This window comes from Falco peregrinus, chromosome 5 (assembly GCF_023634155.1).
Source record: "Falco peregrinus isolate bFalPer1 chromosome 5, bFalPer1.pri, whole genome shotgun sequence".
NCBI lineage: Eukaryota > Metazoa > Chordata > Aves > Falconiformes > Falconidae > Falco > Falco peregrinus.
The window spans coordinates 76,908,357-76,930,671 of NC_073725.1; the positions used below are offsets into that span (position 1 = coordinate 76,908,357).

A 22,315-nucleotide genomic window follows, 5' to 3' on the forward strand; every position below is an offset into this window, starting at 1 on the left:
TCCAGTGATGACAGTACGCAGGGTCAGCAGGCAGCCCAGTGATCGCCCAGGAAGTCTGTAGTGTTGAAGCGGGTCTGAGATCAAGCCACAAAGTCAGATCAGTGAAGGGCAGGGTTCAGATGCATGAGGTGAGGCCAGGCAGAGGTACAGCTGCAGTGCAGCTCAGTCAAGGACCAACGGCAAGTGTCCCAGCTGAAATGCAGCTCCCAAGCAAAGGGGGAAGGGCCTGGCAGAGGCTTCACACAGCTCTTTCCACTGCAGCCTCATCCTCAAGTTAAGATGCCTGAGCTTGCATTGGAACTGGCCTTGGAATACAGGCAGCTCAGCCGCTGCAGGGGGTTGTGTTCATGGCCCTGATACTTTACATCCAGCTATGGGATAATTTAACAGACAGAAAGTAGTATTTAGCTTTTATTAAGCTCTTTCATTACTGGAACAAAACAGGTGTTCTCAGTGGGGCTTCAGCTTGATTCTCTCTTTGCCTTTATCGTTTTATCGTGATATGGCAGAACAAGATAATGTAGTTTGAAAGTTATTAGGAATCCCCTTGTTACCAGTACCTTATGAACACTGTTTTATCTACCTTATACAGCTGAACTGTTTGGAAAATTAATGTGTTGATTCATACTGAGGCATCTAATTTTTCTTGGCTACACAATCACTTTGGCTAACCTTGTATTAGTAATTATATTGCCACCATCATCATCTTATAGCAGCTTAGCCTTACAGCTGGCTTACAAAACAAAAACATTCAGGCATGCAACCAAGTCATTCTAGCTGAACAAATATATTATGCAGATACTTTCTTTTCCGTCTTGTAAACATAGACTCTATAACCTTTCTGTCAAAATTGCTAGGATTTTAATCTTAATACATGGTTGACTCAGCTTACTGATGTCAGGTAGAATTTTCAACCAAAAGATTTTCTGCTTGCATTCCCACAAAGCTAAAATTAACATTATGCTATGGTCAAAATCTTCCTTGCCCTTTTATGGCCTTATTCTTACTTTGATATCACTTCTATAAGAAAATCCCTGACAGAATTCCTGGGTCATACTTGCCATCAAGAGTATGCTGAAACACTCACTGTATGTTCAGTTCCTGTGATAGCTACCCTGGATTAGCACAGTATGACTGAAAGTAGAGATTGATTTCCAAAAGTTGTAGAAATATTTTTAGTTCAATTACTGGTCCCATATGGTTCTCCTTGTAGTAGATGCCTTGATCTACACAGTTGTCAGTGAAATGCTTTTGATGCTTTACCTGTCTTACTAAAATAGGTGCCTGTGTTTCCCATTACTGTTGTATGAGTGTCTTGATCTTTTTAAGGCAGTAGCACTGGCATCAGTGTTTGAAATTGCCTTTTTCTTACATCTTTCCTGAGCACAAAGGGTTGCTCAAGGACATTGGCTGTGTGTCCCAGGATCCTGACCTAACAGTTTCCCAGCTGGACCGCACTTGGGCATCTCACAAACTCCAGTGTAGAGCTGCTTACATGAATGCACTTAGGTGATGTCCTAAGCAATATCTAAAAAAATCTCCATTTTTATTGCTGTGCGGTAAAGGCATAAAGGAAAAGAACTGTAAGAAAGTGAAATTTACGTCTCAGTAGAAAGAATGTACAAAGGCCTGATCTACCAGTTATGAAAGGAAGAGGTTTTGGGCTAGTTCTGTACCAAACCAAGAAAAGCCAATTTATCTCCAGCAAAGTGGTGCAATATACATATTTGGAGAAGTCAAGGAAAACTGTAAAATCTCATTTCAGTTTTAATGATCTTGTGACACACTAACCGAATTTTTATATAGCTGTATTATTCTCAAACGATCTCATAAGTATAAATTGCCTTCTGACCAAATGCTTTCATTTACACTGAACCAAAGCAACTGTGTTTGCACCTGTGTGAATGTAATTGAACCCAGCGTTTAGCTCTATTATTTTACTATATCTTAAAAAAAAAAGCCCATTAATTGTAAAAATTGCAAAATATTTCCTACACTAAATCTTTCTTCTGACATCAGAGCTGAATTTGGCTTGTGCTTCACTCTAGGTCACTCTCTTGGGCTGACTGCGGGGTTGTCACTAGCAGCGATGTGCCAAACAGCCAGCAGATGGCTCTTGAATATTTTTTTTTTTTTTTTCAAAAAATAGTGAGGTATTTAATGAGTTCCTGAAACAAGATTAAAATCTCTTGTACTTAATGAACCTGCTGCCTCAACTCAAGAAAGGCTTAAAAATAAACTAAGGCAATTAGAGTTGTAGTTAAATTTAGCATGCAAAAGCAGAAGGCCAAGGTTCCTGTTTGTACCACCAGTCCAGCATGCAGGATTCAGAATAGCATGGAGGTTCCCAAGAAAATGTTTTTCTAACATAGGCAACTGTTAGCTGGCACAGAGCCTGTATTTCTGGCCTCCATCTTCCCACTTGGTGCCAGTGAAAGCAAATGGGAGGGATTTGCTGGCACAGTACTTTATGCTTAGCTTGAGTTTAGCTGGTCTGTGGTCTCCTTGGCTGGAGTCAGCACATTGAGGAGCTGAGGCTGCTACTGTCTCTGCTGTGGCTCAGGATGGCACAGGTCTATCCTAAGGATTTGCCTTAATAGGCAAAGCAGAGTATCTAGGCCTTAGATGTCTTTGTAATAAACACCTTCCTTTACACAGGCAGTCTGCTTACTTGCTGTCTGTTTTCTGAGTAAGAGATGTTACGGAAGTGTGCACTTTGGCACTCTTAGGGCACAGATTAAAGCAAGTCTTTAATTAGTTCCTTTAAATTAAAGGAACTTTACAGACTGCTGACTCTTCTCAGTAGTTCTGCTCATACAATGAGAGTAGTTAAAAAAAGACATACAGGAATCCTGCTTTGATAATCTGCTGTCTGCTTCAATAGGTTTCTCAGCCAAATTGCTGCATATATACTCAGGACCAGGGAATTCACCTTCTGTACTGAATGCAACAGGACCACCAAAAAGCCATAAGGAACCTTCCATTTAAGCTTCTGCATGGAGACCCAGTCTGATGGTTTCATAGGGGCTCCCATCTTTGCTGAATGCGCTTTCCAGCTATGGAACTAATTGTACAGTCAGGTCTTTACAAAGAAATGAGTGCATTCAGTGCCGTTTCTCTATCTGGAGTTAGAAATGGCCCCAGGAAAATGTGAAATATTTAATCCTTTATATTCCTTGGCATATCTTGGAAATGATTAAAATTAGTTTAGGCTTATTCTTGAATAAACTTATGCATGTTCTTGGCAGATGGGAACATTTGCTACTGTTGCTTAGAGGGAAGGTTAATATAAGTAAAAAGAATATAGTTTCCAGAATTACATGCATGAACTTACTGCCAGTAGAGGTCCTAAATACTCCTCCTTTCACATTAGCAGGGTGGTTCAGATTAAACTTGAAGAGAAAACAATAATGTAAAATGTCCATGGGGTAAATTCTATTTCTCATTTAGAAGATGGCATGAGGACAGAAAATAATTTCTGTACCTTTTGTCTCTTCAGGTCTTGCTCTTTGACAGGTCCTGTGTTTGTTGGCAGGAGTAGCAACTCTAAGTCTGCAATGTGTATGAACAAGTGCCAGTCACGTTTAATTATACAGAGAAATACTTTCTGCCATGAATCTCTCTCTTGGACTCAGGATAGAATTCACAGCTCCTGACCTTACTTCAGGGCTGTGATCAGTGATGCTATTTGTAGATGAAAGGAGGCTGAATGTGTCCCTCTGGTTTTCAAAGGGGATGTACAGGCTTGTTTGATACGGCCATGCTACTGTTAAAGAAGCTGTATAATGTAAACTGTGTTCCCAGTTTTTCTCATGCCTTCCTGTTTAGCACTGACTTAGGTTGGACTACAGTTCCAAATCTTGGCACACTGAGGAATAAGCTTGGTCACAACTTGTAAACACATTATTACACAATAATTATGGAAGCATTATTCTTAGTGGCAGGGAGTGGAATTCAAGGCTTTGTTTGAGATTATGGAGTGGAAGTATTGTGCAGTTATTTTTATTGTAAAAAAATAGAGCTCTGTCCAGCTCTGTGCCAAGCACCTGCAGTTCACAGAAGCTTCACCGGACATTGTAAGCACGTAGCAGTTCTCACAACCCCCCCATATTTACTGCCTTGGAGAATCCACAGGTCTGAAGGGTTATCTGCATAGTATTTTGCAGCTGGATGGAAGATCATAGAGCCTGTACGACTGGATGCAATCCATTTCTAAACTGGAAACTGATAGTTTGAAAAGCAAGTCACTTGAGTTCTTGGTAAAACTTCATGATAAAACAGCTGAGCATAGTTTGCTTACACCCCCCCCCCCCTTTTTTTTTCCTTGGGGGATTTCCATACAGTATTAGAGGAAATACATGAAAAGATAAATAGAGACTAGGAAAAAAAAAATAAGGCTTTGTCCAAGTTAAGTATATGGTGAATCTCCTGGAGTTTCAGACTAGAGCCATTTCAATAGTATTTAAAGCCAGCTAGGAGCACATGCCAAATACCAGCCTAGATTTCAGATGGCTGAGGACGAATTCCCTGCTCTATCACAGCATTTCAAAGTGACCGTGTACAATTTACTTCCCTGCTGTGGGTCTGGAAATCATGGCGCATTTTATTTGCAAGGCAGTTTGAAATCATTTGACGAACAATGCTACAGAAGATACAGATGCTACTGTTTGCATTTTGGAGACCACGATACTGTTTCAGGAGTGTAAAGAAAAGGAACAGAGATGAATTTTGGAAGATTCTTGATAGTCTTACACTCTTCATCTTCAGAGGGTTTTACAAGCTTTTGATAATTAATCCAGCTAGACGGAGCCTCAGATAAGGAAATACTATCCTCACGGTTTCACAGAGAAACACTCCATTCCAGAGCCAGGACTGAGGCACAAGTTCTTAATTCCCAGTCTTGTGCTCACATGAAATGCATAAGTAATTAAACTTCTTTTACTTATTTCAGCTGTTTCTTATTAACCAGGAGTATAAACTCATTAGAGGAGGAATTTTTTGTTACACGTGCTCAGAACACTAGCACAATGAGGCTAGGAATCCTTCTAAGCCTCTCTTAAGTGTTACTGTAGTGTAAACACCAATCATGGAAAAAGCACTTCTCATTTTTAATGATTATGCCTCAGAAAGAAAACAAAATCAAATAGGATTCAATGTTACTTTGGTTTAAATTTTAGTGCAGTTTTCAGAGCAGTTCTTTGTTTACCTGGGGAGTTGAGCCTTTGTCAGAAATTTTTTCCATTTCTAAAGAGATTGTATGTACGACAGCTGCTTGTTAAAAGATATTTGTGCCGGTTACTTGAATGTTTTTTAGCTGCACTCAGACTTGTTGCTAAATGGCCTCAATGTACAGAGTTTTCTTGAACATATTTGAGTGAAAATACCCGTTTTCAAACACTTGGTTAGTTAACATGCTTCACAACCCTCTGAATATTCTGTGTTCCAATGAATATTGGAATTATTTTGGAATTGTTCCTTAGTCATCTGAAATCTAGGCTGGTATTTGACACATGCTCCCAGCTGGCTTTAAATACTAATTACAACATTTCATCTTCTAATGAAATAATTCAAGAGCAATTCCATCAAGAAAGTCATCATTGCTTTAACTGTGCTTGCCTATCAGTGCTGACTGATAGATACTCTTTTTTTCGTTCATAGTATACGGGGCTAGCAAACTCAGACTGACTAGAAAGACACCATCCAAAAAAGAACATTAGCTGGTTGTGTAAGACTTTCTAATAGTAATAGTGTTTTGGGCCCAGGACAGGACAGAGCAGGAAGTCAGGGTATAAGACATGCTGCATATACGAGAGAGGCAAGTGTGGCCAGGGCAGTGCTGTGTGCTGACATTAGGAATGCTGGCAGGCCAAGTAGAAGTGAGCAGGTTAGGACAGGGAGTGCACCCTAGGGTACGAGATCCTTCTTCAGGAGAAAATGTTTGATGCTGTGGAGTTGTCTTTTTCACTGCAGATAGCAGAATAAAGGAATGTTGAATTTTGGGCCAAAAATATTTTCTGTGTGATCCTGAGTGAGCACAGTGTCTCTCTGCTAACATATTCTATGGGTCAGATCCTTGACTCTTACAGAAGAGGGGTAATGCATCTCTTTGATAGCACAGTGTTCCCTTAATGCAGGCTAATGTAGAAGTGGCATAGAACAATGTAATTCACACTACATCACATCTCTTTGTTGTCTTCATTTGTGTTGAGAGGGATTATGGATAGGATGAAGAAGGATTTTTGCAGAGTACTGACAGGTTCTGAGCCAGAAATTGTAACTGATCCTAGCTATTATTAGCTGTCTGCCAGTATCTTGGGGACCATAAAGCTACTTTAAATTTCACTTGGGGTTGACCATGCTCAGCTGATAGCAATAAGAAAAAGTATACAAAGTGAATTTTGCTGTCTGTGATTCCTGTGCCAAGCAGAGCTCAGATCCTTTCTGTGCATCACATCTGAACTATACTCCTATATTGAGTAATTTCTGGTGATGAGCTGACATTTCTCTTTGACACTTGCCCTCTTTATGCTTCAGCAGAGGTACTGTCTAGGTTTAGCACACTCGTGCTGCCAGAGATGGAAAAGTGGTTTCTTCTGAATCAGGAGAGGTTATATTCTTCATGCCTAAGACTAAGGATAACTGTCCAGAACAAGAACTTTCAGCAAAGAAATTTTCTTTTATTTTTTTCAAACTTAAAACTCACATTAGAGAACTGTGAAGATCATAGCAAATGATGTTTCCATTATGCAGCTCTTTGAATTCCTGCAATCTTACTTTGGCAGAGTTATCTGCTTTGGAGGATCATAACTCCTCCATTTTAGCAATCTGAAGCTCAGTTCAGATCACAAAATTTCAGTAACATCTTGCCACCATCATATTTTTCAGATCCATAACCTCAGCACATTTGACACTCAGAAAGCTGTTGGTGCTATAGAGAGCGAATCTAGTACAAAAATGCATTAACAGAAAGACCATTCAGACCATTAACATCAGTTGTACTCTCCATTTTGTTATTATGTTACCTTCCTAATTACAGAATGTTCTGCCAGTTGCATGCAGGAAATGCAGATACTTTCCTGATTCTTACCCATTGCTCCCACTTTGCAATGATAAAGCAGTTCTTTGGATGGTTTCAGGGTTTATTCTACAATTTAATGTAGAATTTCAAATAATCTAACAGATGGCATTGTCATAATTTTTCTTTCCCCACAGAATGAAAATGAACAAACACTTGACATTTCCAATATGTCTTCATCTAATGCAAGAATTTTTAGAAGCCATGAAAGAGTGTTATCAGCTTCGCCTTGGACAGATTTGTTAGATATGTCCTAAGTATCTGCTCTCCTACATTAGCAACATGACTGCCTGGAGAATAGATACATAACTAATAATCAGCATGCTTGCATTTTGTAACATGAGCTATGTCTACAATGAAGCACAAACATGCAATGCTAGAGCTATTTCAGTGTAAGAGTATAGAATTTTCATTAAAGAAATTAGCTAGAGCTGCTAAAGTACCTAGAAATCAGCTCACATTTACAAATGTACAGCAGATGCATCGTTTGGCAAAAGATTTCTGCAGTCCCTAATTTGCCATTCATCAGGGATTGCCTCTTAAATCTGTGATCTGAGCTAGGGTGCAGATGACATAGAAGGATAAATTTAGACATGGCTGAAAACAATTATTTTGATTAAGCTTCCAGCCAATGAGAGTAAGATTCTTCCTATTCCTCCCCTTCCCCCTCACTCATCCCCTCCAGTAAAGGAGGAGGAGACTCTGTGAGTATAACTTATCTTCATTTTACACATAGGGGATGTTTTGATTTAGCTCTAGCTGCTGTAGCATCTGCTGAGTGTAGTAGAGAGTGGATTTTTTTGGTTGAATATGATACATTGCTTCAGTGTTATCATCAGTTTAGTTAGTATTGGCAAAAGTGTTAGAAGGGAAATATCAAAGTTTTATTTATCTGCAGGAGAGACTATACTGGAATTTTTTTTACAAAAAAGAGAGAGAGGGAGGAAAAAATAATGGTTTCTCCCTGACGTATTCTTTCACTAGGAGAAACCCTCAGACTGGGTGAGCTGATTCTGCTGGGAAATGCTCACTGCTGTCTTGGGTCTATATGGTAAAATGAACTTTGTGAATGTCCAGTATAGTGTGGTTCCCAAACAGCTGACAGCAACTGCTCTTGCTTGCTGTCAGCCTTGTACCCAGCTGGAAACCAGCAGCAAAGTTGTCACCTGGCCCTCTTGGCTTCTGAGCTGCTGCTTGGTCATTCCAGTTCTAACAGTTTTGATGATGTGTCCCAGTCTTTGGGCAACAGAGCTGTTTGTCTAACCTAGCATGCAGGTCTAGTAAAAGCAATGCACACTAGTCTTTTAAAAAATGTTAAGAAAAGCATCATTTAACCAATTTGAGTTATTTTATTAGAAAAAAAATGTTAATCTTGGCTGACAAACTTATGTCTACTAAGCTTCAGCTTGCTGTGATCAGAAACAGCTGTTTTTTAGAAAAATAATAATATGGAGGTAAAATACCACTTTTTAATGATTGTATGGATGCCTTCACATTACACATTTGTGGGTTTTTTTTTTTTAATGAATAGTTGTTTCCTTTGGGGCTATGCCTCTGTGTGTAACTTCAATGCTGCTGTAGCTGAAGGCTAGAATATACGGGTGTCCTCAAGTTGTCTTGCAATTCCTTTTTCCTCATTTCTTTCTTTGGTGTGGATTTGGGAAGAGATTATTCCTTGGCTGCTCTGTGTGGTTTCTGTTTCTGCTTGCCCTGTTGTTATGTTAGAGTGGAGAAAGATGGCCAGAACTGGGGTGGAGGGTTGATTGGAAAATTGAGCTGAAGGGCCGTAAGTTGCCATATCGTAAACTGTAATTGCAAAATAAAATAGCAAGCACTTTGGAAATAGAAAATTTTATCTTATTTACTCTATGGTAATTGTTGGCACTTGACTACAATCAGCTGCAAGCCTGTCTGTGATTGACAGCACAAATCTAGCCAGAGCAACCAAAAATAGCCCAGCATCTGAGCAATTTTAGTCTTTTTATAATCTAATACTGTCACTAATAAAAGCTAGTGTAACATATAGGCAAATTAAGCTCTCTTCATAGGTAAACTAGGGTAAATTGGGCAATGCTGTGGGAAGGCATACTCAGAAAGCACTGAACATATCTTACTTCAACAGTTCTTGCCCAGAATTAAATAGGACTAACTACTTTTTTGTTCATTAGCCTTAATCTGAAGTTAGTTAAGTTCTTCTACACCTAGATACTTGTTGGCGTAAGGAGGCTGGCAGAGGAAGGAGAGGGTAGGACCGACATTGATCAAAACCTCACTCATTCTCAGAGAGAGCCCTAATAAGTAAAATTCTTAGCTGATCTTGGTCAGAAAGCCTATTGAGCCCTCCCCTGCTGCTGGGCCAAGCAAATTTGGAATAGTTGGAAATGTCATGCTAAGCATTAGTAGATACTGTTTTAATCTTTAGCTCCTGAATTGCCTCCTATCATTGTTCTCCACACCCTTGTGGAGAGAGGAAGAAAGAATCATTTCTCTAATACAGGATGTAGAAGGTGGTCATTTTTTCCTGAAAGTCTGCGAGTTTCTTTTAAGGCCTCTTCATCAGAGAACTGCAGTGGTAGGGCCAAAGCCCTGTTGAATTCTGTTAGCTCCCCAGGACTACAATAACGTTAGTAGTGCAGTCTGCAGCATCAGAAACATTTGCATTACTGTTTTTCCTTTATTATTAATTGCAGTTTTTAGCTGGTACTTGTAGCCAATGCTGTGCCTGTGACGCATGTTTTGTCACCAAAACACTGGATGACACAATAGATCAGCTTGTAGCTTTTTATTAGTATCTTTTTTTGAAAACCATTTTAAGGAATTGTCTATTTTGAGGACAGGCACAAAAGTCAAGCTACATTAACTAGTCAAGCGGATTAGTCATTAAACACCTTGGTGGACATTTTAATTCAGAATTAAACTGGCTTTAATTGGATTTAGCTTACTTTGCTTCCAAAGTAAATTCAGGTAAATCAAATTAAGGCTAATTCAGTGTAAAGACATGGGCAGATATCCTCATTATGGGCTATGTGGAGCAACTGAAAACACAACTGCTTAGCTGCTGCTCAGCACTTTCCTGCTCCCATCATGTTTCTGTGGTGTTCCACAGCTCAGCTCACAGGAGGGTGTGCTTGCTAGTTTCATACTATGGTAGGCTATTTCAGATTAATTCTGCTCACCTTAATTAGCAGTTTAGTCTGTTGGCATTGATGTGTACAAGAAGTGCAGTCATGTTGTGCTTTGCTGACTGCAGTGGGGAGCATAGCCCTCGGGTGATGCTGTAACAAGTAGCTTGGAAAAGTGAACCCCATGAACAGCTCCAGCTATTTGCAAAATGAATGTGCATCCATGCCTGTAGAATATCCGCACTCAGGAGGCCTTAGGGAGGGCCCTGAGGGTCCTTATTAAGGATCATAACTGTTGACTGAGCAATACTCTTATGTATACTGGAGAATCTTTGCGATTTTGTGGACTAGCTTCTTAATTTACAAAAGAAATGCTGGGAGCAGCAAATTGAATATAGATAGGAATAGCAAGCCAGCTAATAATTACAGCTACAGCTACCACATCTTTGGAAGAACGAGAGGTCCCATGAACTAGAACCCCATGGTTCAAGCTTGGGGTTGTTTTTTTAAAGAACAGGTCTCTTAAAGGAGAGGGAGTTTGCATCCTAAATAACCAAGTATCAATACTGAAGAAGAGAAGAGAGATGAGTTGCCTTAAATGTAACATCATCTATGAGATACATAAGATGAAGCAGAAAATAATGAAAGTTTTGACACTTCTATCAGACTTGTTTTGAAGGCATTTCACTGATTAAAAATTTAAGAGTTGGCCAAAACACTGAATCTTAAAAAAATACAGAATAAATTTGATCGCATCGTGTCCAGCTGCGACCACGTAATCTTCCATTCACCAAGCAGTGTTTGACTAAATGAAGACCCAAGTTGACAGCTTTTCAAGAAAAACTGAAATGCTCAAGAAGTTGTCACTGATATAATGACCTAGCTTTTATGGCTCATGCTTCCTCTTTGATAAATGTTCGCTAGGTATTAATTGCCCCTCCTGTGATAGCAGTAAATGTAATTCATTCATGATGATGAATACAGTTCCAGTAATCCAAATGACTTCCATTTTCATACTTTTTTTTTTGACAGGAAGCCTCTTACTTGCCAGGTATTGACACATTGCCTAGACCACACAGTATGAAAAATGAGGTGCTGCTCATGACCGTTTGGCTGTCAAGTTGTGGCCAAGTAGTTACAGATCACTGTGGTGGGCAGGTATTGAACGCAGTGCCGAGAGCAGCCAACATCTACCAGGCCTTTGTGACATGGCTTCTCTCTTTGGTGAGTATGTGCAGTAATGGTGCACAAAAGAAGGTTCTGCATGATTAAGGCTGTGTTTTGCCCTCCAGTGAATATACAATCATTCTTGAAATCAGCTTCGAAACAGTGGCTGAACAAAGGGGAAATTGTGTTCTAATTCACCTTAAAGTCATTAAATAAAAATCTTGCTGAAATCGATGGAAGCTGGATTGTGCCTGTAGTTTAAGTACAGGGCACAGAAAGTAAAAAATATAGAGCCAGACTCTCCGTAGTCAAAAGTGACTACTGGAAACAGAGGGCTGTCTAAGTGTTATACTTTGGTCTTGGCAAAAAAGTGAATGGACACAGGTGCCTATTTCTTACCACTTGTTCTAATTAAGAACAGATCCTTTCTGATAGTCAAGAGGGCGGTAAACAAGTGGTGTCTGTTTCATCTTAATTGTCCTCTGGCTCACATATTTTTCTCCTCTAAAGAAACCACCTTTTCCTCACTCTTCTCATTCATCCCATATTAGCCTTTTCCTCTAGGGAAAACAGGCTATGTGTATTTTTCCTCCCAACCCTGCATGTTGGCCTCATTCTTTTCCCTGATTAAAGACATTGGCATACCAATACCGATCTATGCACTCAAGGTAGATTTCACCCTGAGTGGACAGCCTGCACAAGGCTTTTAAATTACTTAAACTCCACTTAAACAGTATTAATTGTTAATGATGTTCACACTTCCATTAAAACATTGCTGACATTCTTTAATATTAGTTCAGTGCTAATGAGAATTGCCACTTGAACAGTCCCAGAGTCTGAATCTTCCATTCAGAAACTAGTTAGTTCATGACCAGCTGCAGCGTGAACTTTCTTCCCTTGTGTTATCCCTTTTAAAAAAACCTGAGCTCAGACTTGCCACATCTTGCTCCAAGCTTGAAAGGGTACCTCAGCTTCCAGGGCTCAGTGTCACTCTACTGAGACTGTAGGGTCAAATGTTGTGAGGGACTATGTGCCCAAGAGAAACTGGGGTAAAATCCACCAGTTTTTCACAGAGGTTCTCAAACAGCTGTTAGATAGTAATGAAAAAGTCTGCTGCTTTTTTTTCTTTTTTTAATTAAAAGAAGTGTAAAGGATTAGGCATTTTTAGATCACATTCTCATCTGGTCATGATCTATGTAATTCTACTGATTCATTGAGTTCCTGGCTTGTGTAAATCAGCATATATTTATTGATTTCATTGGAGACATGCTGATTTCTACCAGTTGAAGCATGATCTTCCAGATGTGAGCATTCCCCAGTGGCAGAGCTGCTAAAGAATTTCCCATGTGAAACCAGTGTTCAAAGCAGTCAAGGACTTGGTAGTGCTATTTTGAGTGGTGTAGCTGACCTACGCAACAGTTTGAAAACCCACTCATGCCCTGTGTTGAGAACATATTTCTAAAGGCATTTATCTCACTGTAAACAGTTTTGGTTTATACATGCAGTAAATAGCAGAGCTGTTAATCCATCTAGAGATCACGGTGATGGTATAAACCATGAGAACGGGACTTAGTGGTTTCTATACTCACCAGAACCCTGGGAAGGAATGATAGTCCTGTATTTCAAACTTGCCTGTCTATTCACGTAGCATGTGATCTGATTCAGGCACCTCTGCCTCAGGTGGCTGCTATTCCTTTCTCATGGCTTTGCTGGTTGCCTGTGTCTGACTTTCCCATAGCCTTCTGCCCTCATTCACCTGCTGCTCAGGTTTCAGGATGCTCTGCAGCACTACATTGTCTTCCTAGTCTGTTTTGGGTATCTTTCCTTCCTGTCTTTCTAGCCTGTAATAAAATTTCTCATGTATCCTGTATGCTAAAGTGCATGATGTTTCAGCCTGACTTTGAGCAGCCTTGTGACCCAATGAGTGGTCTGTCCTAAAAGGTGTCCAGTGTTCATCTTGGGCTTGGCAGAAGTTGCTTTTTACCCTTCTTGGTTTGAATCAGTTATATATATTGGAAAACAGAATGTTTGCCTCCCACATGTATGCACACAAAAAAAATCCATCATAAAGAAATCACCTCAGGCTAAATACACTAAAAGGTGTATTCACTGGATAGTGATTGAGGGGGGCTTGGCTATTAGCAATCGCTAATAGGGAAAACAAAGGCTTATGAAGGAAGCCTGCACTAGGTCCTCAGAATGGCATCATCACTTAGCATTGGTTTTTGAACTGAGGTTGGATTGATCTCGTTATCATTAATAAAGGCAGCACATGGTGCCACTGTGACAAGAACATACAGTACAGCATTGACAGGGACTCTGTTCTTATTTCTTGCTAGACTAGGAACAGATGCATGTTCTTGCTTTCACATTGTGAAGCTGGTAGAAGTCAGAGCTTGCAAGTCCTCATTGAGAAAATAAATCCTATGGCTTATCAAAACCTACTTGTTATTCCTATTTAATTTGGTCTTTATTGATTTTTCTACTGGCTAAACTACAGCTAATCCACTAATCAAGCGGGAGTGCTCCCTGGATTATTGTACATTATGGAGCTCTACTCAAAAGCAACAGAGCAAAATAAGGGCTTATCCTCAGTCTCTAAATACAGCCATCTAAGAATGAAATTATGTTCAAATGAATTTACAGGTGTCTCCTGTGAAAATGAAAGATGGACCCAAAGCTCCGTTTCAGGTGGTAGGGCTGCAGCAGGCCTGGCGAGAGGATGGTTTGGCCCTATATGCCTGTCTAATGCCAGCAGATGAGTCTTCAGCCCAGGACAGCACCAAGATCAAGAAGATAAATGTGAGTAGCAGCATTTACACTTGCTAGTCATGCACAACAGCCGTAGGCAGTTACCACTAGTTTTTACTAAGGACCAGGCTTGGATATGTGAATTCAAGCTCAGATTTCAGCAAGCCAGGATAAAGCAGCAGAAGTGCTGCTCTAAATTAGAATGGGGGAACAGCCCAGTACTGTGGGAACCGAAAGGCTGCTTACAGTTAATTGCCAACTCAAGCTGTCCTCGGTTGTGCTGAATTTAAATTTATGTGCAGATGAGAAACCAGCTGTCTATGGTGTAGTGTTTTATCTCTACTGCTCATTAGCTGTTATTATATTTTTGATGGCTGTAAACCCATAGTGCAGAAATTTAACTGGATTCAGAGGAGACACATCTTTGGCATCTCTTTGTGGTTGTTGCCTCTTGTATTTTAATCATGTGAAGAGTGTGGCCCACGAGAGGGAGTATTGTCTTGCAATTTGTCTCCCAGGAGTTGGGGCCCGGAGGCAGGACCTGAGACTCCATTCCCTCAACTCTGGTAGACTACAGAGTCTTTGTTGTGCAGTAAAATGCCAACCTAAAAGGTCTAGCACACAAGCAGAAAATCTAGCGTATGTAGGTGGCACAGTGTAATGTAGGGCATGATAAGAACTTGTGTCCTGAAAACAGCAGAGCTATGAAACGACAGCTCTGGGCTCTAGTTTGTTGCCTCTGTCTTTTCACAGAGCTAATATGATACACATTGGTACCCTGAGCATCTTGGTCTGTTTTCATTTTTGGAGACAGTTTTTAGGTATTATTGCTACCCTTGCCTTCTATAAATACCTATCCTACCTATGCAGTACAGCTGACTCTTGCTGGAAAGTGTACCCAGGTATTTCTGGGGAGCAGTGACCCTTGTGTACCCCAAATTTTCTGTGGGACCCCTGCCTGAATAACTGTCCTGTTACCTTTGAGGTGCTGGTTCTGCGCTCTGTTGATGCTGGGGAGTTTCCCTCAAGTGGCTCAAAGCAACACTTGTGGCTTTAGCAAGTTCATAGTGGATTTTCTACTCTTGTTTTTGCCTCTTCACCCCAGTAATGTTAACAGGAATGTGACAATAAATGTGCTTATTCTTGACGCTTCCTTTTTGTTGAACCGACCCCACAGGACCCAACAGCAGGTTGGCCCTTAGGGGGTCCCCCAGGTATCTGAGTCACACCTGCTGGACACACCATGTGAAGTTTAAATGGAAGAGGAGTTGTAAACACATTTTAAAAACACTCTTAAGCTTCCTCTACTCAGCTGCAGCAAACATTCTTCACTTGCAGCTGCTTGCCTGTGAGCAGGAAAGATTAAATTTCCCATGATGTATCATAAAGCCTGGAGTATGACAGCTGTGGCTGCAGTGCTTCTGCAAGGAAATGATTGATGCTGGCAACATTTGTAATGATTAAAACACTACCCAAAACCCCCCAAACTCAAACCAATAAGCAACCTTTCCATTAGTGTTTGAGCACTTGTCGGCAGAAGGAGCAGGGCTAATGAGACTAAGCAGCCTGCTAGACCGGACGAGGGCTTGATGTTGATTTCTGTCTAAGGTGACTGAATTCAAGATATTTGCTCTATGGAGCAAAGAAAGCGGCAGAACAGCCTGACCTGCCTTCTGTCCACTTGCCTTGTTGCTCTCTGCTGATTTCAGCTGAGGGATTGGCCAGAGCATCGAAATTACTGAGCACTGAGTATGCCTCAAGTATGTACCCAGTGTTATGGAACTGTATGAACTTTTGACGCCATGGGCAGAGGCTGCTCTGAACGTTTGATTGGAGCTGGAAAGGGTTGCATCAGAAGTTGGTGGAACAAGCCATACAGAGTTTCCAGTCCATGTATAAATTGTATATGCTCTTCTTATGCCTCATTTACAGTTACTGATGCTGCTGTTGAGTTCAGCTAGCATGTTCAGTGAAACATACAAGGCATTTGAACAGTGTTCCTCAAAGCAAGACTGTATAACTGAGGTTTCCTCTCATTAGAGGCTCTACCTTATGTCTTTGTGGTAACAATGACTTTTGTCAATTTTGCTTTCCTGAGGCGTTTGAAAGCTGCTGCTGTCTCCAATGGAGATCTAAGCTGATAGGAAGTTTTTCAGAAATGCCAGCCACAGCAGAGACAAGAAAAACAACAGCAACTAGTCATACCTCCACATTCTTTCCCTTGAGCAGCTTTAACTGCAGCTGGAAAGAAATGTGGTAGAATTTACTCTTCACACTTCAGTTTCTCGCTGTAGTGTTAATGTATAGGGTTTTTAGTGGTTGAATCAGATAACAAAATTCTGCTGTGGTGCTTAATGGTTCTTGTTCCAGTTCTCTCCCGTGGGCACAAAGAGAACCACTTCTCAGGGCCTACCTGCAAAATGTGACTGGGTTTCCTGGCATTTTTGTTGCATATATTTGCTATAAAAATGTAGGGATATCTTAGTTATTTTTTTGAATTATATAAAAAAGACATACAAAACAGTATAAGTGTTAACCAGAAGCATTATGACAAATGGATATTTTAGTGTTCTTAACATGTAGAGTCCAGAGTCCATTCTCAGTGCCAAAGATGTGTATGTAGAAGGTTGCACCACACAATAGGTACAGATTTGCACCTGCTTGATGCTAAGAGGGAAATGCCGGTCTTTCGCTGTGTATCTGTACTTGTATCTCATAACAGCAGCAAAATGACAATTGTCCATGGATTTTCTTCAGATGGTAAGATGAATATTCTTACAGCAGACATGGGATTACTAGTCTAAGAGCCTAAGGGTCTATCTGTATGAGCAAGGCCAGCTTGCTCCCCTGTTAATTGCCAGCCCTGGTGTGATTGAACATGCTGAGTGTGTTTTTCAGTCTCATTGGCTTTGATGTTATTTGATCCTGTGCCTTGTTGCCTGCTGTAGGGTCACACCTCTAATGATGGGGTACAGTTCATCACCAAGATCTGGATTAAGGCAACCTGCTAGTTTCATGTTACTGTGGGTTGTTGCTGGGTTTTTTTTGTTTTAGTTTGTGGGGCTTTTTTACCCCATTTATTATTAACTGGAGCTGAGCTATATTCTAGACCTCTAAGCCATCAACTTTTTATTTACTGGCTGCTTCACTGTCATCTGTGTCTTTTAATTTTTGTCACATTTTATTTCTCCATCCCAAGTTTTAATGGTTATGAGCACAGATACAAGGGTGGTTTTTCAAGGCAAAAGCTCCTGTTCTTAGCAGACCAATAAACATTTTGGCTTACTCAACTAGGATGGCATCTATTCCTGTATCAGGTGGTTCTGCTATGTTTCCTCCCATTTTTGTCAGTTTCTTTGGGGTTTAGTGTTTTTTTTTACTTCTGTCCTCCAACTGATAGAAGTGAGGCAAATTTGAACATCCCTGCATGGTTTTGGTTTCATGACTTGTTGTCAGAACAAATGCTTATACACTCACCTCTTGTAATTCTTGCATGCTGATAGACGAGCTGCAGTTATAAGCATGTCGGAAGGGAATTAGATTTGTACAGCATATGCTTTCTAAGAAGCTACTAAGCATTCCCAATTAGGCACACTACCACTGTACAGAGCAACGTGGCTCTTGTCGGTACGCTTCGATCGCTTAACAGTTCTGTGGTGGCTCAGAAGTGCTTGCAATCTATGTCATTAGATTTGGGGCTTTTTTTCAGACATTTCCTGCTTTAGCTCTGCTTTCTGCATGCAGTAATAGCTGGTGTAGAGAAGATGCTTTGCATAATTGTTGATTCTGTTAATTTCTAATTGGGCCTCACTGAGGTCACCAATTTTGTTCTCTGAAAGGCCTGGTGGTTAAGAACCAACTAGGAAGAACAGAGGGGCTTAGAGGGGAGCTTAAATGATGGACAACTGTAATCTAGCAGCGCAGTATTCAGTATTAATGTATCAATATTAATATTAGTCTCCATCTTAAAAAATCTTGAAGTAAGAATTTTCATTTATATCCCCCTATCAAAGCCTTTAAAAATTAACGTTCCATTGTATTGAGCTGTTTCATGGTCCTGTTTATGGCATTGTCTCCCTCTTTGTGTGGTATGTAATCTGCTTTGGAGTAATGTTTCTGGGCAGACAGATGTCATAAGCCAGTGTCTTGGTTTAACTCCAGCCGGCAACTAAGCACCACCCAGCTGCTAGCTCGCTCCCCCCTTGGTGGGATCGGGCAGAGAATCAGAAGAATGAAGTGTGAAAACTTGTGGGTTGAGATGAAGACAGTTCCATAGGTAAAACAAAAGTTGCACACACAAGCAAAGCCGAACAAGGAATTTGTTCACTACTTCCCATCAGCAGGCAGGTGCTCAGCCATCTCCAGGAAAGCAGGGCTCCATCACGCATAAGAATTACTTGGGAACACAAACGCTATCACTCCGAACATCCCCCAGTTTATATCAGCGTGATGTCCTGTGGTATGGAATATTGCTTTGGCTTGTTTGGGTCAGCTGTCCTGGCTGTGTCCCCTCCCAATTTGTTGTGCCTCTCCAGCCTTCTTGCTGGCAAGGCCTAAGAACTGAAAAGTCTTTGACTTAGTATAAACATGACTTAGTAACAACTGAAAACACCAGTGTGCTACAGCATTGTTCTTGCCAAATCCAAAACACGGCACTGCACCAGCTACTAAAATTATGTCTCTCTCAGCCAAGACCAGGACAGCCAGCTGTTTTATACCAGTGTCTTGCAACCAACTGAAGACTGCTATTAACTTGCCAGACATCACCTCTGGTAGAGTTTTATAGATGAGCAGTCTGAGCTTGTCGAGAGCTCTGCTGAAAGGGCAATGCTGCGTTCACTAAGGGCAGTTTGAGTCAAGTCTGTGTGGAGGTATGTCCCTAGGTCCAAGGGGTTAGCCCTTCCACGCAGCTGATGGGCCTAACTGACTGTTGCAGACAGTGTCTGCTCTTGAGTTCCATCTGCTGGGTCAGGACCCCCAGTGGTGTTAGGACCTTCAGTTCTGTCTTTGGGCATGGGAATAGGAAATTTGTGGGATCATACTGGGATGGTGGGAGGACTGTGGTTTCTGTGGGTGAGGGAAGGTTGTGGGGGTGCAGGGTGTGATGGTTTGGGAGGCTGACTGTGTTACATTAGGGATTTGGTTTGGAGAACCTGAAGTGCAGCTGTATGGCAGATGCACAAAGCATGAGGCTGGGACGGTTGCAGACAGAGAAAAAGCTGCTAAAGGTGTGTGGTACAGAACAAAAAAGTTCCTGAGGCCATCATCAGTGCTTTTTAACCATTGACTCTTTGCAGGCTAAAGAAGATCTACAAGGAACATCCATTTTCTACCAGAAGGTTTCTGCATTTCTAGCCTGTACGTGGCTTACAGATGTTACCTGGTGGAGGGCAGAACTGGCCAATCATTTCCAAAACCAGCTGTATCCACTTCTTCCTGAAATTCCCTCTGTCCTGCTCAGTTACATCACTGCTGTTAATCCTGATCCTCAGGTACTGTACAGAAGTACTTGGACTTCTGGTATTTTTTTTCTCAGATCTAGTAAAAGTTGTTGTTCTTCCAATGTTAACAGGTGTTCTCATTTGCTTTAGCTCAAGGTTTAAACAGAGTTGGAAAACAAATGCTTCTAAGCCATGAATAAATTTCCACTGAAATGTGTGAGATTGCAAGAACATAGCATCTCTTAAAATCAAGTGCTTAAAATCATTTGCCTACCTAGAGATGTCTGCAAGAAGATTCACCTCGTACTGTCTATAAGTAGAATGATAATTAACTTTTTCACTTCTGTCAGATTGGCAAGTGCTCCATAACACACATTCAATGTTGCAAGAATTCATTATACTTATTGGGGGAGTTTATTCCTTGAGGGCATCCAGCATTGTTTTTAGGCCTTGAACAGCCTATCCTACCTTAGTGTAAATATTTAGACCAGGTTTTCAAAGAAGCCCATAATATGACCTGATCTACATACCTTTTGAGGGAACATTCTACTTCTTTCCAATGACATCACCAGCCTTTGGACAGTCATGGTCTTTTCCCAATATTTGTAAATCAACAAAAACCTTGGAGACAGAATTCCAGGGAATGGTAAAGACTGCAATTCTGCTTGACAATGAAGTTTAGTTCTGAAAATAATGTAGCATGAGAATTTTCTGCAATTTCAACCAGATTTGAGGATTACTATTACTCTGTGAGAATCAGTGCCATGAAAGCTGAAGGGCATAGCAGTGCGCTTAGCAATTTGCCTAAAGGTTTATCCAACTTCTGTGGAGGAAAAGGAGCCTTAATGTTGTTGATTTGCAGTCACTGTAGCTTTCAAGTAGAAGCAAGTGCTATAAAGCAGTCTGACGCACTTGTAGAAGATAAATCTGCTGTATGCTTTTAAGGCATAAAATAAGACATCATTTAAAACAATCAGGGCTTTTATGCAAATCTCTTATTAGAGGAATTATAAATCATTAGAAATTGAACAGCAAGACAGCAGGCATTTTCTAGGCGTGGATCTTTGCCTTGATGCCGTAGAAAAAAACTGAAGTCGATTTAAAGGCCACAAGCTCTTCCTAAATTCAAATGCTCTGTGCCACCCAGGTTCCCAGGACTGAATTACACCGAGACCACTATGCATCATGGCTTTTTTGATAGATGTATCTTGGGGTTAAACAGAAAGGCTGATTTCTCAAAGCAGGGCTCAATGAGCCAGACTCTCAGCGGGCAGCAGCTAACCCTGTTGTGTGCCCTGGAGCTTTACAAAGTGGTACCAACTGAGAATGTTCCCAAGTGTCATTAAAATACGATGAAGAAATGCTGCATAGAAAATTCAATATCATATTCTTTTAACTTTGTTGGCTTGAAAATTTTGTACAAGGCCAGTGATCCATGCTTGCTTTTCATATATTTATGTTTATTTTGAGATGGTGTATACAAAACTAAGTAGACCAAAGAGCCTGCTGCTACACGTTGGAACAGCATGCGGTGAATACTGATACTTTTTTTTGCTCCAGGTAGCTTACAGTCTGAGACAAAAATCATGTCAGGTTGATGAAACAAATGGGTAGGAGTGGAGAGAGAGAACACATCAGGTAAAATTGCTGCCTGCTTGTGTACTGACTAGCTCTGTGTATGGTTTTACAAGCAATTGTTAGCCATAATTGTAATAACCTCTAAGCACATTGTTAGTGCACGAGCCAATGTCTTGTTTTCAGTCAATCGGTCTAGCGTTTGTTCAGTCTGTCCCAGACCCCAAACAGATTGCTTTTCTCTTGCTATTTTTCTTTGAGGCTTTCTTATTAATGCTATGCATACAGTCTATTAACTTGCAGTAATTCGTTTCTGATACAAAGAGTAAACTCACAATGTAGTCATTAAAACCCCAGGTTATGTTAGGAGTGACATAATCCCCATGGAAGTTATTAACTGCAATGTCCCTTGTCAGCAAAAAGATTTCTTCATTTTAGCATAAAATAAAAGTACTTTGTCCTGTTAAGCCTTGAGATGCAAACATTAATCTTAGGGATGCAGGCAGTTCATGTAGCCAGTGCTGGTGGTGCTTTTCCTCTGCCTGTTTGCTTCAGTAAGGCAGACTGGATTTTGCTGGCTCTCTCAGGCACTGGGCCATCTGCCCAAAGGGTGCAGCCCCTAACACGCACCATCTTTCTGGTCACCTTCAGAGCATCTCCTTGAACTCCAACCTATACAGGTGCCTGCCGTGACAGAGGTGTCAGGGCATAGTAGTATTGGATGGGCGGTTGTGGCAGTGAGGTTTCAAGGAAGAAGAGGAACCTCCACTTCTAAGTCAAGGCAAATGAGATTATTTTTTTCTTTTAGTTCCAGAAAATTTATTTTGTTGCACCTCTTGGTTATCAGTTCACTACTTGCTGCTTTTTTAGGTAGTTTCCCTGCTAACTTCCAGCACAAGGATTGTATTTTCTTTTTTGACATGATAGTACTCATTAAGGGCAAGTCTGCAAAGTTCCCTCCTCACTTTTCACTTAAGCAAAGCTGCATTTTAATTTTTTTTTAACACAGTTTTGGCTAAGCATAGATAAGAATTGTAGAACTGGGTCCAGGGAGCTATATTTGTCACAATGTCATAACTCAATGCTGCCAAAAACTTCAAACAGCACAGACTGAACTAACAGGAAGTTTGAGGTATGGGAGTGGACTCACAGAAAGTACAGCAGTTCTTTCATGTGGTGTTTCA

At 40.8% G+C, this 22,315-nt stretch overlaps 1 protein-coding gene across 5 annotated transcripts in view; it reads left to right on the forward strand.

Moving 5' to 3' along the window:
• Positions 1-22,315, forward strand: part of DNAAF8 (dynein axonemal assembly factor 8) — a 95,578-nt gene that overhangs the window by 19,425 nt on the left and 53,838 nt on the right. For all 5 annotated transcript variants that reach the window (XM_027796402.2, XM_055806422.1, XM_055806423.1 and 2 more), the window contains 3 exons: positions 11,230-11,421; positions 14,011-14,166; positions 19,413-19,607. In XM_027796402.2, the coding sequence (XP_027652203.2) occupies positions 11,230-11,421; positions 14,011-14,166; positions 19,413-19,607 (543 nt within the window). The remainder of the gene's footprint in view (positions 1-11,229; positions 11,422-14,010; positions 14,167-19,412; positions 19,608-22,315) is intronic.